Here is a 17593-nt window from a genome sequence, read left to right as displayed (position 1 = left end):
TTGATCAGGTTAGGCCGGGGGGGGGGGGGGGTACTTGCATTTTAAGCACAGTTGAGTATTGCATACTTTTTTTTATCTCACTATAATCTTATCTATATTCTATAATCATTCTCAATTGACTTAGGACATAAAAACTTAATTTCGTTAGCTAGTGAATTTTCAAGGCAATATCAACTTTATGCGTTGATCAAAGTTTTAAGAGAAAACACCCCAACCCCCAAAAAATATAGCAGCACCTTCTGTTTCATGTTCACGAGTCAAGGGTTATCCGCTCCGCTTCTCCGGCACAAATGTAGAGCAGTGCGATTCAGAAACTCTTGACTTAGGAAGTTGCTTTTGTCTGTTTGCCATGTTTGCTATTATTTTTTTTTTTTTGTTAAATACTTACATGTAACCCCCCCCCCCCCCTTGATAATTCGTCTACGCAATCCATTGCACGACAAATCAATAATAATAATTTACGAACTTGTATTAAATTAAATAAAATGATTTCTTTGTTGCTCTATTCGGGCTATGGGGATAGCCAGTATCGCAGATAAAAAATTTTACATAAGCTGCCAATCAACGCAGGACATTGGTTTTTTTTCTGCGATGTCAGTTACCTTCATACCTTCATCCGCGCATGAATCACAATATACTGTTCATACACAATTGATTGAATTTAGGTTGCCCATTACTAATTTTCAATTTAAAGTTTAAAATCATTATACATGAGAAATTGAACAAATTTTATTACCGTTATATATTGAAAATTATAGTAAAATCGCCCTATCTTCCATTATACTTTCTATTTCTTTATAAGAAGGCTTACATAGGCATTGCCTAATCCATTTATAAATATATATTTTCATGATAAAATATGTTTAAATCAAATACTTTTTATCTCCCCCCCCCCTTATATATCTCCGCAATTTGAAGATTTACACTACGCGTCATTCCATGATGGAACAGCCTATAAAAAATACAGGCACGTAGCATCGTTTTGAAAGTGGGGGGGGGGGCAGACTCTTCCCAAAAATCTTGAAAAGCAACAAAAAAAGCAACAACAACAACAAAAACCCGGAAAAAGGTTACTTTTCAAAACCTGAAAATCCTAATCCGCGGGGGTGGGGGGGGGGGGGGGGAGCAGGTATACTTTTCACTTCAATTTAACCGTTTTTTTTCCTTATTTTCAATTAAATTTTTACATGGTCACAGGAAAGTGGGGGAGGGGGCCAACAACATGTTAATTCAATTTTTTGTATGTTTTAAGAAAAATCTTTGCTCAGCAAAAAAGGGGGGGGGGGCAGGCCCCCCTGCCCCCCCCCTCCCCGATGCTACGTGCCTGAAATAGTAATGTAGAAGACCCCTACAAGTATAATCGGCTATCTAAAAGTGCAGGTGCACTCATACATAAAGCTGTGAAATGAAGTCTGTAATGTGTGTTTTATGGAGCTACAGTGATCATCGTATTATCTAGAAATCCATTATCACAGGAGTGCACTTTAACCTGCATTTACCAGAACACAAGTACACGAAAAACTACTCAACACAACAGTTTTGATTACGAAAAGTACAATATGCCCCAGAAATAAAATTATTAACATCATCAATATATATTACAGTAAAACTCGGTTATAGCGAAGTCCTAGGGACCAATGAATTTACTTCGTTATATCCGTTATTCGTAATAATAACTACATGCAGCGAATTCACTATATACATGTTTACTTTCACTATACTATAATTTTTGCTTATTGAGGCTTAAAACAAAAACTACTTTTCTTTGATACCTTAAATATTCGGTCTGTGAATTGAAAAAAATTATATGAATAAAAAAGCATTCAAACTATTATTTTAAATGGTAGTGCAAACTTTTTAAACTGTAAAGAAATTCGTTATAAAATTGTTGATATCGCTATATCCGTAAATTCGTTATATCCGAATTCGTTATAACCGTACGCGTAAAATTTTGCAAAGTTTTGTTAAGAATTTTACCGGGGACTCAAATAAACTTCGCTATATCCGAGCATTCGCTATATCCGTGTTCGTACTATAGTCTGTCCCAAGATATCTTGGATTCACATTTTGATATTTATAAATACCTCAGGGTTCAAACGATATTCATTCAAAAGTATAAAAAAATTCCAAGATTTCTCAGTCGAATCGCCCCTGTTAGCGTATATCAGGTTTCAATACAATACTAAAAAATGTGATGTCTACGGAGATTTTGTATTGCAGCAAGCCCGGATGATAACGTTGAAAAATTGCGCGATGTATTCCGAGTGTATTCCGAATGGAGTAAAGATGTAAACATTCCCCATTATAAATCTCCGTAAGGAATGTTTTCGGTCCTGTGAAATTTTCTGAGTGACAGTTGATAATGTGTCAAAGAAATTATCTTGGAAATTATCCCTTTCAACTATTACAAGTGTACTTCTTTCACAGGTTTGTGTATTTTTTTCAAAAAATCGTCCAAATGTGCTGCATAAATATCTTGGGACAGACTATAAATGAGTTTTACTGTACTTGTTTTTTTTTGGGGGGGGGGCTGTTGTTTATGGGGTTTTTTTTTATCCGCCACCCTTTCACAAAAAGCAAAAATATAAATAAATAAACAAACAAACAAACAAACAACAAGCGACAAAATCAAATGAAAACATATTTAATTAAATTTTGTTTGTTAATTACATGATTAGTATGGAAAATTCATTTTTTTTTTCTTTAAAGATATATCACATGAAATGAACAGTTTTATTCTCAAGCTGGCATCATTTCTTACCTCGATATTTTTATCTGATTTTTGTAAGGTTGTCTTTCTTTGATTTCAGATAGAACAGTTATTGTTTGTAGTGATAGATTTGTGGACGATAAAGATATACTGAGTGTGCTCAAAGTTATACCGCGCAGTCTACCCGATCTTTCAGTGCATGTCGATTTTTCATTTTTTGGTATGAGTCAAAATTTGAAGTGCATAATTTTTTTCGAGTGAGGAATTTTAGGGGATAAGCTTTGTCCCTTTTGGAAATATTTTTAAATGGATGAACTCTATATTTGATTTGAAATTTGGAAAAAAGTGATAGTTTATTTTTCCTAAAAAATTACGGGAATAGTACGTGTACATCTCTAAGAATATCTGCCGAAGATCAGAGGTAATCGACCAATGGACTTATTATATTGTTCTTTTGTTAATACCGATCATCTATATAATATAAATTTTTGATCGATGCGAAATATTTATTGACTAACAGCCCAAATACCCGGCCGACGTTTAATTTTTTTAAAGACTTATTCTTGACATTTGCATGCAGTTAGTACAGGATCCAATGCATGTTGGATATTTTAATGAAGACCGTGTCCATTGGCAACCATAAAAACGTTTGCATTTAACATTCACTAACCACTCAATGAGTGGGTTGTATGACGCATTTTACATGTACTATGCGATGCGTTTGTTAATGTGACGCGTTTGACCATGTGACGCTTTTGGTCGTGTGATACATTTTACCATATGACTCGTTTCACCATCTGGTGCTTTTGACAGTGTGCTACATTTGACCATATACGCCGCTTTTGACAATGTGGTACGTTATTTGCGATGCTTTGACAGTTAATTTGATGCGTTTGACCATGTGGCTCGTTTGACCATGTGACACATTTGACAATATGTCGGTTTGACATCAATGCGGTGCTTTTGATAGAGGGCTACAGTTGACCATAAGCCGCTTTTGACAATGTGGCGCGTTTGACCATGCGATGCTTTTGACAGTTTGATGCGTTAGAGCACGTGTTGCTTTTGACAGTAGAATATATTTGACCATATGACGCCTTTGACAATAAGACGCGTTTGACCAGGCAATGTTTTTGATAGGCAGTGTGGTGTTCTGGACGCAGTGACCGCCGCTCAAAACCATGTGAATGTAAGCGCATAACTGCAAAACTATACACAGAGTAAAAAATTCTGGTATTGATGCCCAGTGGTTTAGGCTAGTTCCAAGCCGTGAGATAGCAACTGGTAAGTTAACCAGATCTATGTCATGTTGTAAATTTTGAATTTACTGGGTGGGTGTAAATACAAAATTTACAACATGACAACTTGTCATGTTGTAAATTTTGTATTTACACCCACCCAGTAAATTCAAAATTTACAACATGACATCTACTTGAATTAGACGGCCGTCCATTGAACCCAATCAAATTGGCAACGAACTATTTTTTTTCTATTTTTCTAAACCATATATTTCGAAAACAAAACACTCATGCCTTTTCTAAAATGAACAATCATTTTAAAAAAAAGTAAAGATTGATTGTCAGCATTATGAAAACAATAGTGGTGTGAAATGTAAACATAACAAATCAAAGAACTTCAAAGAAAATTAAATACTTGTTCAATAACAATGCATACGTTTTACAAAAAGTTAATTTGCATAAAAGAGAAGATGAATCAAATGTCAAAGCTAAAGATCAAATCAGCACTGCACATGCATTGAACTTTGAATACGTCTGTATATAATCAATGCATGCAGAACTTCATGATTTTCCACTAAAAAGAACTTCCGCAAATCGCCTCCAATCATAAAGAATCGATCACGCAATGATGCATTTGAAATGAGCTCAGCAATTAGCATGCACAATACAGGGCAAAGATCGAATCCGCCTGCTATTAAGTTCATGCTAATTTCCCGGGCTTGGGGGTTTCCTTCAGACGCTTTAGAAGCACGAGTTGGAGAGCCGTAGTCTTTGAGGCCATTGACAAAAAAGTTCAGTAGATGATGTATCGACGGGTTGACAAGCGACTGTCAATGTGATTCAGAAAAGGCGTACGATGTGTTCAGAGAAGTACATTCAGTGCAAGGTGCTTTGTGATTCGGCTATGAATTATACATGCACGGGTTGGGAGGGCCAAGTTGAACGATAGAGCGCCTGGATCTGTTTGACAATCAGATTATTAACAATTTGTCGTCGCTGAATTAAAAAAGAGTACAACTTGAAGTGAGGATTGAAGATGGATCCCTCTAGTCATGTACTTTTAGTAATAGTAGATTAAACAGAGTTTCTTATAATTTATTCGTTGATCTGTTGCTTAAAAGTAATAAATCAACGAAACGAGCTGTATAGTAGGAGATTATCCATTTCAAAACCAAATAAATGAATATAATCAACCCCAAACATTTGTTACATCATACACATTTTAAAAGCTTTTCCATGTTACAAATTGCAAGTAAAAATTTAAATTTTATTGTTATTATCGAAGGAATTGCATCACACACGAGTTAATGTAAACAGACTTTACTGTTTACAATTTTTACCAAAGATTTTATATAAAAGTTTGATCCATTATCTCGGACCGTGATTTTTTTTTTTTTAAGATCTGATTGTAACTTAGCAATCAATAAGTCCTTAATGTTTACGCATTAGCATTGCTTACAAATTGCGACCATAAAAATCAATATTATACACGTGTTCATTATTTGATGATTTATTCAAAAATATAAAACGTCACAGAAAAAGTTTTACCTAATTTTGTACACTAGGATGTTAAATTGTTACTGGTTTGAAATGGCATTGGAATGACACAATCTCGTTCAACGGTATTTTTTCTTGTTCAAGGCATACTAAAGCTTTGCTAAGAATGTTTAGAATACTTGTACGCTTGCAATGTTCACATGCAAAAAACGTTATAAAGACTTGATTTGCATTGATTCACTCTTTAGTCTAATGTCGCCGGTTCGAATCCTGTTGTTTGCTGGGGAGGAAAGGTTTCTATGTCCAACTTAATTTGGTAGAATGTTACTTCGGCATTTCCCTTTACGGGTGAAGGTAATGTCATTTCAATCGTGTTGCAATATTCCTTTATTATACTTTCATGTTAAATACTGAAATCTGATTGGTTTCGACGCAGTTGACAATCCGTTCTATTACCCTCAGCGCTATCAACACACTTGGCAACGGGTAACACAACAAATTGTTACATGCGCGTAAATTATGCGCGTACGGTTCGTTGTAGAATTCACGCCATTTCTATATAAAAGCAATTTAAAAAATCTTTAAGATTAATCAAGACATTCAGTATAATAAAATAAATAGTGCCTGTTCGGGAGGATAACAGTTGAAATTGACACCCCTCGAAAACCATTGTCAACCTCCGCTTCGCGTCGGTTGGCAATGGTTTCCTCAGGGTGTCAATTTCAACTGTTACCCTCCCAAGCAGGCACTATCTATATAGTATTGTTCTAAGGGCACAGATGTGTTGGGGCCATCAAAACTTTCCGAGACCAAACCAATTTTTGAGAACCCCATCTACAATGATCGCGGATTAGGTCTCACCCAAAATATATGTCTGAGGGCACCCCATCTGGTGTCACTCATAGATTCAGACTTCCCGGTAACACCAATTGCAATCAGTTTTGGGAGTCAAAAGCAAGAGGACTATTTTAAAATCAGTTCTTAGTAAGACAACAGAATACTCCTAAGTCTTAGATACTAAACATGTCCGAAGTTTTCCGATTGGATGCCGACATAAGTTGAACAAAATTTTACTTTTTCTATTCATAGAATATTCTTACTGGTTCCGAAAGTTTTGAAGCTATATTGCAGTATTGAAATGTTTTGAAAAAAGTTAAAGATTGTATTTTATCCATGTTAATAGGCCCCTTCAAAATAAAAACGAAATTTAAAAATGGATGCAATTGCACATAGAAAACATTTCTCTTGTTCCTTTCGTGTCCAATTTTCGTGGTATTCATTTTGTGAGTAGCCCTCCCGAACGAATTTACACCCTCGACGAAAACAAATTTAGAGAGAATTATCTTTATTATTGAAACTGAAAACCGACGCATCCGCGAAATCAAGTTCCAACGAATATGCAAAACACCCACGATCCACGAAAGTTGACCCCATCGAATTTAAATGATACCAAGTGTACCTTGGAAAATCACAAACAATTTGAATGTATATCGAAAACATTTTTAAAATTTCCAAAACACAACGTTAAAACCGTGTGGTATCGACCAATAAAGTTTGTCTTTGTATCAAATTTCCTTGATGGATTAATGTTGCCGACAAAGTGTTAGGATTTAATCTACTTCTAATATCCGTTTAGCTTAAGGAAGCATGCTTCCTTACAAGAAAAAAAATATAAAGAAATAATATTTCCTTGGAAGCGAAACAGATGGTAACAGGATGTGCACCTGGGTAAATACATATTCCGAGCACGTTTTAAGTATGACATAATATATAGGGCAAGTGTTTGGGTCTTCCGTAATCTTGTTCTAATGGATTGATTCCTGGTAAGATCAATCATCATGATGATTAAGATCCTTGAACATTCACCCTAGCTGTCATCAAGTGATTGACAACGGCTTGCAAAGAAGAAAAAATGAGAGGGAGAAGAACTTTCGGCGATTAGAATTTATTGAAACGAGCAAATGGTTTTTATTGACTATCGCGAAAGTTTAAGTGGACTCTATAGAGAGAATAAATGTCAAACACAAGAAGCCCCCGTTGGTGCGTGCATGATGTGCAAAATCGACTTAATTCGTCCTTAAATTACATTTGAATTTATTGGAATATTAAGCAGAACTATTTTATGGTCGATACACGAAGTTTCATGTGTTGCACATACTTGATGGATCTTCAATTTTTGATGAAAATTTGCATTTTCAATTTAAAAAGCCCTCAATTTAAAATATTTTTCCAATAAAAAAAAATTCAGGCGATCGATATTTAAGTACAGCGTATAGAATACAGGTTACTGAAGTCTGTCTTCATCATTTAGTTTGCTCTTACTATAGTCTTGTCCCAAGATATTTTTGCCGCATATTTTCTTAACTTATTTGATATTTATAAAAACCTCTTGGTTCAGACGATGTTCATTCAAGAGCATGAAAAAATCCCAAGATTTTCCATTTGAAACGCCCTCTCTAGCTTGGCAGGTTTCAATACACGGCTAAGAATAAAAAGTCTTCGGGAATTTTCCTTTCTTAAAGAGATGAAGGTACCTGGATGATAACGTTGAAAAAAGTGAGAGGTATTCCGAATGACTTCCGAATGGAGAAAAGATGTCATCATTCCCCATAAATCTTCGTAGGGAATCTGTTTTCATTTTTCTGATTTTTTACGAGGGGAAAAATGATAAAGTGTGAATGAAGTTATCTTGGAAATTTTCCCCTATCATCAATTTCAATTGCTCCTCTTTCACAAGCTTTTGTATTTTGTATTGAAAATCATCCAAATGTGCAGCATAATGTCTTGGGACAGACTATAGTGTGATCTTACGCGTTGAGGAACTAATCAGACTGCTATCATTTATTGATGACAGATTGATTGCTGAATACAATCAAATGAAACACGCTTTTAAGATATCGGTTTGCTTTATTGGGCAAGTAACAATCTTTTCTGTCAAAAGTAATCAGGTAATTGGTATCCAAAATCATAGCATGGCACTTTTCTTCATGTTTCCCTTAGATCTATGATTTAAGAGATGCTGATATAGTCATTGTCATGATTAAGACATGTTATAATTTTTGATTTGTTACTTTTGTTAAGTGCCATTGAAAAACGTTTTTTTTTTATTGCAATTCAAAATCTTTGCAACTTACTTTTACAATTATAAAATTTACTCTTCTGATTAATGAATTCGGTCTTAGTTTAGAATTTGCCCGCCGTGCATTGAGAGTGTACATGCATGTATATGTATTGGTAGAAAATGAAGAGGCATCTGTATAACATAGAATGATAAATCCACAGCTTATTCTAGATCATTTGCGTTTTTTATATTCTTTTATCGATTTAGTTATGGTTGATATATTAATCACCTCTATTTTTTAATACCTTCTCAAGCATGCTGAGATACCCGATACATTTGTTTTTGTAGAAATTATAATAAAAAGCAATCATTTACTAAAAAAATTCACATTCAATAAATGATGCTAACCTTCCACAACTCTGCATCTACCTTGTGAGTTTCAATAATTGTATATTGTAAGAATTTTTAGTGAGATTTACATCTGTAAATTACTATAGTAGTATAATGTTCTGCAATTGATGTTTCATCGGAGTCCATCAGGATTGACATGATGTTCCGTGTTGATCAGCGTCAAATGCCGATCGAGGGTTTCCGAGAGCGGTCAGTGAACCTGTTGTGAGTGTGTCCGAGCTAGATTGGTACATATCCTGTATATTGTCGGTCACTGACACATGTTTGTACCGGAGCAACAGGGTGATCTCCCCTGGGGACTTTGACATACTCTATAATTGGCTCTGTATCCTTGTCTCCTCGTGAAATCCGGCGAACACATCGGGATGATGATATCAAATGAGAAAAGCAAAGGATTGAAACTGAGAATTGAATAAAAGTTTTTCTAATATTCCAAGAAAAATGTTTTTTTAATAATTTCTTGGATGCACATCAAATACACCATTTTAATCCTTCATATCACTATCCGACAAATTTTAGTTAAGATAATTCTGAAAAATAAAAAAAAATGTTTAATTTTAAATGTTTACAAAAATATGATCTTAATTCTAAAGTTTGAGAAAAAAAATATTCCAGTATATATGGGTGCACATATGTTGGGTAATGTTTGTTAATATAATTATTCAAGACAAGTACATGCTTAAATTGTATTTTAATTACAATACTAATAAAGTAGCTAACGCGCCTTACTCATTTGAATGCACACACCGCTGCAGTTATTAGACTGTATCTTTAAAAAATAATAATAATTCAATGATTAATTGAAGATGTTTTTCAATATTGTTAAAACTGTCGCTTTTTGATGCTATTTTCCATATTTTTGTACTTCTCATTGTCTTTGATGCTGCTGTCCTTCCAATTTGTTGTAAATGTCGGTGTCTCTGATGTTTTTGTTGCCTAATGTTGTTGTCATATTGATGTAACTGTCGTTGTCTTTGTTGTTGTTGTTGTCTTAATTGATGTAACTGTCGTTGTCTTTGTTGTTGTCATATTGATGTAACTGTCGTTGTCTTTGTTGTTGCTGTTGTCTTAATTGATGTAACTGTCGTTGTCTTTGATTTTGTTGTGTATATTGTTGTAACTGTCGTTGTCTTTGTTGTTGTTGTCTTTATTGATGTAATTTTTGTTGTCTTTAATGTTGTTGTCTATATTGATGTAACTTTCGTTGTCAGTGCTGTTGTTGTTGTTTATTTAAACAATACAATGCTTTCTTTGGTGATTCATTCGGGATATGAAGGTAGTGACATTGCAGAAAAAATACATAACCCGCGTTAGCGGGTTATGTTATTTTTTTCTGCAATGTCGCTACCTTCATAACCCGAATGAATCGTGAAAGAAAGCATTTTATTGTTAATATTAACATCTTTCTTTTAGCTAATTGATAAATTGATTATGAAAAGTAAGTAAACATTACTAAATTACTGTTAATGTACGTAAGAACGTTAGCTAAAAGAAACAGCCAAATCGTCTCCTGTGAGACTTTGATTCTGACATCGTCATGATTATTTCGTGCAGTCCGTGATTTTTCCTAGGTCGTTGTAGGTTTGGACCAATCGATAAACAGGGCGTGCCAATATATGTCCTGCCATTTTCTTGTCAGTTTCAGCCGCTGTAGATTTCGACCAATCGATAAACGGGGCGTGTAGATTTCAGTCTGGCTGTTTCTATAGAGCTATGAATTAACTATAAGTTTCCGTAAGAAATAGAAGGAATAATACTTGTTAGATGTAAATATATTGTTGTAACTGTAGATGTCTTTGATGTTGTTGTCCATATTGATGTAACTGTCGTTGTCTATGTTGTTGTTGTCTTTATTGATGTAATTTTCGTTGTCTTTAATGTTGTTGTCTATATTGATATAACGTTCGTTGTCAGTGTTCTTGTAGTTGTTAATATTGCTGCAACTGTCGTTGTCTTTGATGTTGTTTGACGTTGTTGTCTATATTGTTGTAACTGTCGTTGTCTTTGATGTTGTTGTCATATTGATGTAACTTTCGTTGTCCTTAATGTTGCTGTCCATATTGATGTAACTGTCGTTGTCTTTAATTTTGTGGTTGTCTATATTGCTGTAACTGCCAATGTCTTTGATGTTGTTGTCTATATTGGTGCAACTGTCGTTGTCTTTGATGTTGTTGTTGTCTTAATTGATGTAACTGTCGTTGTCTTTGATGTTGTTGTGTATATTGTTGTAACTGTCGTTGTCTATGTTGTTGTTGTCTTTATTGATGTAATTTTCGTTGTCTTTAATGTTGTTGTCTATATTGATGTAACTTTCGTTGTCAGTGTTGATGTTGTTGTCATATTGATGTAACTGTCGTTGTCTTTGATGTTGTTGTTGTCTATGTTGTTGTAACTGTCGTTGTCTTTGATATTGTTGTGTATATTGTTGTAACTATCAATGTCTTTTATGTTGTTGTTGTCTAAATTGATGTAACTGTCACTGTCTTTGATGTTGTTGTCATATTGATGTTACTGTCAATGTCATTGATTTTGTTGTTGTCTGTATTGTTGTCGTTGTCTTTGATGTTGTTATTGTCTATATCGTTGTAATTTCCGTTGCTTTGATGTTGTTGTCTATATTGTTGTAACTGTTACTGTCTTTGGGGTCGTTGTCCATATTTTTGTAATTGCCGTTGCTTTGTAGTTGCTGTTGTCTTCATTGTTGAAAATTTAGCTCTTTTTCGATGTTGTTGTTGCTAGATTGTTTTAGCTGTCTTTAATGTTGTTATCAATATTGTTGTTGTAGTCATTGTATTTGTTGTTGTTCTTCTCCATTCTGTTGTGTCTTCTGTCTTTGATATTTCTTGCTGTAATTTTAACATTTATCCGTATTAATTGTTGTAACTGTAATTGGTGTAACTGTAATTGGTGTAACTGTAATTGGTGTAACTGTCATTGGTATAACTGTCATTGGTGTAACTGTCATTGGTGTTACTGTCATTGGTATAACTGTCATTGGTGTAACTGTCATTGGTGTAACTGTCATTGGTATAACTGTCATTGGTATAACTGTCATTGGTGTTACTGTCATTGGTATAACTGTCATTGGTGTTACTGTCATTGGTGTAACTGTCATTGGTGTTACTGTCATTGGTATAACTGTCATTGGTGTAACTGTCATTGGTGTTACTGTCATTGGTATAACTGTCATTGGTGTAACTGTCATTGGTGTAAATGTCATTGGTGTTACTGTCATTGGTGTTACTGTCATTGGTATAACTGTCATTGGTGTAACTGTCATTGGTGTTACTGTCATTGGTATAACTGTCATTGGTGTAACTGTCATTGGTGTTACTGTCATTGGTATAACTGTCATTGGTGTAACTGTCATTGGTGTAACTGTCATTGGTGTAACTGTCATTGGTGTTACTGTCATTGGTATAACTGTCATTGGTGTAACTGTCATTGGTGTTACTGTCATTGGTATAACTGTCATTGGTGTAACTGTCATTGGTGTTACTGTCATTGGTATAACTGTCATTGGTGTTACTGTCATTGGTGTTACTGTCATTGGTATAACTGTCATTGGTGTAACTGTCATTGGTGTAACTGTCATTGGTGTAACTGTCATTGGTGTAACTGTCATTGGTGTTACTGTCATTGGTATAACTGTCATTGGTGTTACTGTCATTGGTGTTACTGTCATTGGTATAACTGTCATTGGTGTAACTGTCATTGGTGTTACTGTCATTGGTATAACTGTCAGTGGTGTTACTGTCATTGGTGTAACTGTCATTGGTGTAACTGTCATTGGTATAACTGTCATTGGTATAACTGTCATTGGTGTAACTGTCATTGCATGGTGTAACTGTCATTGGTGTAACTGTCATTGGTGTAACTGTCATTGTATTGTTGTTGTCGTCTATATTGCTGCGACCCTCACTGACATAATTTATTTTTCGTCTTGTTATTTATGCTTTTGTTGTTGTTGTTGTTTGGTTTATTTGTTCTTATACCGGTAGTATATTTTTATGTACAAATTAGCTTCCATCGCTATTCTGCAATTGCTGGAAGTTGTTCATGCTTTCGCTATGACACTGTTTTATAATCTTGATTTTCTGCTAACTTTTTGTATTGTGTGGTTTTTTTTGTGTATGATTAATATTATAAATGATAAAGATTTATTTTTAGAAAAGAAGAATCCCTGTTATAGTAAAACATACATGTACGTGTTTACACAGTGTAGATCTATTGTATAGTTTTCATTGGTACTGGACTCAACTTGCCTGGTATGTCACATCGATTCTTACAGCTAGAAATTATTTGTTTCTTTAACATCTTTTGAAAAAAAACATATTTGACATAATTCAATCTCCCTGTGATTTCTCTTTTTTTTTTAAGAACATAAGATTACAGATTAATGATACATGTAACAATGGCGATTTACACGATGTAGATCTTTTTCCAAAGGGATGTTTGTCACAAATAATGGAGCTAAGTACTACCCAGGCAAATTAGCGGATAAATCAATTGATGAAGATATACATGTATAAGTTTTTAACATTATTGAAATTTTAAAACACATGGTCGGAAATTCCCGTTTTCTTACTTTTAATTTTGTAGAATATGCTATAACATGTCTTCTATATGTCTTCTGTTGTCTTACGTTTGAGCTGGGGACCGGTATTTTAGCCTGATATATTGTACACTACCACATATCATGCTGACATCTGATTTTCATTTTTCCTTTTAAGTTGATAAATATCTTTTATATGAATAAGAATGTTCCTTAATTATTTGTCCGTAACGTCATTGGCGTACAGAGGCAACGAGGGTTCGCTCATCTGGAGTGTGTCCCAATATCTTTTTCATTTTCAGGCTTTCGCTATCTTCATCTTCAAAACTTCAGGTGTCCTGGGTCCATTCCTGATCAGCAGTGGGATAACGACCATCTGACGTTAAGGAAGGAGTCTTTTCTGGTTTTCGACTTGTCAAACGTAAATTTGATTATTTGTTCATTAAATCAAGATGAAGGGAAATTAAAATAGTATATTTTTCTTTCTTTTTTACTATCATACAAGTTGGCATAGAAAAATGTAATCAATGTTTAGAATGGAATAAGGACTATATTTTTGGCGCAATATTGGCGTAGGAAAATATCACATGTTGCGCAATTCAGAATTGATGCAGATTACATATATATAATGAGTCTGTTTTAGCATTTTAAAAACAATAACAATACTGTTGGATTTTTTTTTACTAATGTGAACTAATAATATGATACTTGGGTTTCAGAATATGTTTTTAAAATATGATTTGCCTATCAAATAACATTTTTATAAGCTTTTTAAAGCGCCCATTCTATACATTGATTTTTGTGAAAAAATCACTAAAATCAGTTTTTCTCTCTTATGAAACGGTCAATATATTAGCTTTTATGTCAATTTATATCTTTATATTAAGTCTTCATAATACATAAAAATTAGAAATATTTTATTATTTGAAGCATAAAAAAATAATCAAAATTTCTTCAAAATTTAAGAAAATTAGAGGAAATGCGGGCTAAGCAATATCAATTTTAGTATAAATATTTATTCCAATTTAGTAGTATAAGCTAATAGACACTCTCATAATCTATGATTTCATTGAAGATTTGAATCTTCAAATCTTAAACAAATGTCTACAGAACTATAAAGAGCTACCCTTATTTTTATCTGTATTTACGTTGAGGAAAAGGGAGTGACCTTGACCTGACCTTTATCCGAAAACAAAAAGGTCAAATTTAATTAAACTGATAGAATCATTAAATAATATGATTCGTTTGACTGTGTCAACATTTCATGCATTTCTTATTATAAGAAGTATGTTTGATAATAAAAAGACTCCTTCCTTAATCAGTTAATTGTGATGAGGACAGGCTTTGTATGTACATAACGTCACACGAGGGTAAGTCAAACAATACGACGACCATTACCATATGATAGCTATTTTACTTAACCATTATGACGTCATAATTGCTCTGGAGAATCCTTTTCCCGTACTTTACGGCTTTAAAGGAATTATGTAGAAAATTATACAATTTCTTGACATTTTATGGTAAATCATAGGAAAAGTAATCCCTATACCTATATTTGATTTGACATCATTTCAAAAAGGAGGTCAAGAGCTTGTTTAATTCCGTTTTGGAGAGACTGTATGCATTCTAGATATATTTCATTCGTAAGACAAAACTCCGAAATTTTGATTTTTCATTTTTGTTTAAAACATGATTTTTCATTGTGCTTACCGAAAATTTATTGTTATGAAGCATCATTGAAAGAATTTATATCTCAAATTTTATAAACGGTAGGCACCTTTTATCTACTAGATCTTGACCATAACGTCATATTGCTGATAGATTTAGTAGCAATTTAGAAAATTAAATATGTTTCTTTACTTTTATATATGACCTATTCAAAAATTAGTCCTGCAAAAATGAGGTCACTGCGCACTGTCAAAACTTATGTCAACAATGAACCATAAATTATAATGTTGAAAGTAATATTTCTATAAATTGGGCTCAAAACTATATTATATTGAAACCTTAAATTAAAGTATTGTCTTGCAATTTTATATATACCAAATGATGACGAGATATAGGCCTATTGCTTCGTTGACTAGAAATAAGTTTCCATCTGCAGACCGATAGTCCTCTCTTAAATTGACTATCAAAACGTTAACGTTTCTGATGTCAGGGCGCACGAAGAGATACAAAAAGTATGGATTTAACTTGGGGAAAAGGCCTATAAAAACTGTAAAAATGCTCAATGGTGTAAATCATACGTCAAAAATTATTTGCACATTAATTTTGTGTTTAACGGTAACACATTTTGCGGGTGTGGTGGTAACTGTATTTTGGACATAAACCAGCAAGAAAGAACACAGATTATCATACAGTAAATTTGGTAATTAGAATAAATAGCGTCATCTGACGTGCAGGGTTTTCATACTGTAAACTAAGAGACATACGTTTTAGTTGTAATGTCATGTTGTAAATTTTGAATTTACCGGGTATATATAGTTGTCATGTTGTAAGACGAAAAGCATCATTATAAGACATTCAGCGGTATTTCTATTATTAGTGTAAGTGTGTCATTTTGACGTCATGTTTTGAACGTTACCGTTCACCTTGGTGACAAATCTTGTTGTTTTTAAAATTCGATAACAAAAATACCTTTTCATCAAATGGAATGAAACTTCGTATACCAATAAAAGAAGTGTTACTGGGTCTGTTAGATATGATTTGTATGAAAAATATATGATAGACAGCTACATTGTCTTCGTATGTTTTGACTGACCCTCGTATGTGTGTTTAATCATGTCTTGTCATGCATTATTTGAATTTTGTATTTACCGCGGTCTCTGTAGTTAATACAACTAACTGTCATATTTACTGCCACCTGGAAATTTCAAAATAAAGGGTGTCAAAGAAGTGCAGTGCATTCGCTCCTCGCCGCTGCGACCCGAGTTCGATCCCCGTAATCGACAGTGGTTGAATGTGATGAGGTATATGACCCCCTCGCGCTAACATACCTGCCAAGATATTAATAAAAGTTGTAGAACTTGTTTATCAATCGTTGTAAAAAAAAATAAGTTTAGTTCAGTTAATTTCAAAATACATGTATTTAACATGTTATTGTTGCATTTGTATATACATAAATATAACAAATGCCAGAATGCATTGATAAAATTGGATGAATGCATGGTCAATCAATCTAAGATTTAAGAACACCCATGCGACACGTTCCTCAATTTTATATAATTTTCCATGATATATTATTCCTTATTTATTAACATTTAATTAAATCTGATACTTCCCAAAAATTCAGGGTACATTGCGAGGCTATTTTCAGAGCTATAATAGTTAGAATTTTCCATAAACTAGCATACAAAATGCATTTGAATGCTTAAAAATAAAGTCATATTATATATTTTCAATTAAACACTATATAAATATCTTGATATAAAAAGTATCATATAACATGAAAACATGACGTTATGGAATTACTAAGTGGAAATCTACAAATTGTGGAGATAGGAAAAATTAATAAAAAAAAAATTAGAAGATATGTCGCGCCTGACCTTAAGATGCCAGTATATATCCATACATTGTATTCCATTCGATGTTTTTAATACAGAAAAAGTATTCTTTTGAAATTTAATTCATTGTCTATCTGCTCTGTAATTCTATATTGTGTTCATATTTCGTATTTTCAAAATATTCTATCTACTTGCCTACTTATTTATTTCTAATTGTTTGTGTCTGGTTGTTTAAAACTTTCACCTTACAATTCCATGCCAAAGTTTTTACAGGAATTCACAAGCAAAGCATAAAAACAAAACGGTAATTTGTCACGCTGCTTCATTAACATCTGATTAAATATTCAAAATATGATGAATTAAGTCATCATGGAAATGTTAACGAGTTTGAAATCCCAACACCTGCCTTGTCTTGCTAAAGTTTAAAAATCTCTATGCATAAAAAGTGAACATAGTATAAGAGTATAAGAGTATACCAGAAGCTACCGATTTAAATTCCATTTCTCTATCAGGTAGATTTCAAGAAATAAACTATAATTTGTTTTCCATATATAGAAAGACGAAAGTTCTTGCAACTGTCAAGTCGTTTTCTGAATAAAACAATTAAAAAGTTCACAT

At 33.4% G+C, this 17593-nt stretch overlaps 1 protein-coding gene across 1 annotated transcript; it reads right to left on the bottom strand.

The window, feature by feature from the left end:
- Positions 1–11787: 11787 nt before the first annotated feature.
- LOC136275101 (probable serine/threonine-protein kinase clkA) lies at positions 11788–12801 on the bottom strand. The gene has a single exon (XM_066083412.1). The coding sequence runs from the start codon at positions 12799–12801 to the stop codon at positions 11788–11790; it is 1014 nt and encodes a 337-aa protein (XP_065939484.1).
- Positions 12802–17593: the final 4792 nt, after the last annotated feature.

This window comes from Magallana gigas, chromosome 4, assembly GCF_963853765.1.
Source record: "Magallana gigas chromosome 4, xbMagGiga1.1, whole genome shotgun sequence".
Taxonomy (NCBI): domain Eukaryota; kingdom Metazoa; phylum Mollusca; class Bivalvia; order Ostreida; family Ostreidae; genus Magallana; species Magallana gigas.
Note: the sequence above shows the minus strand (reverse complement) of the source record. Positions and strands in the feature narration are given on the sequence as shown.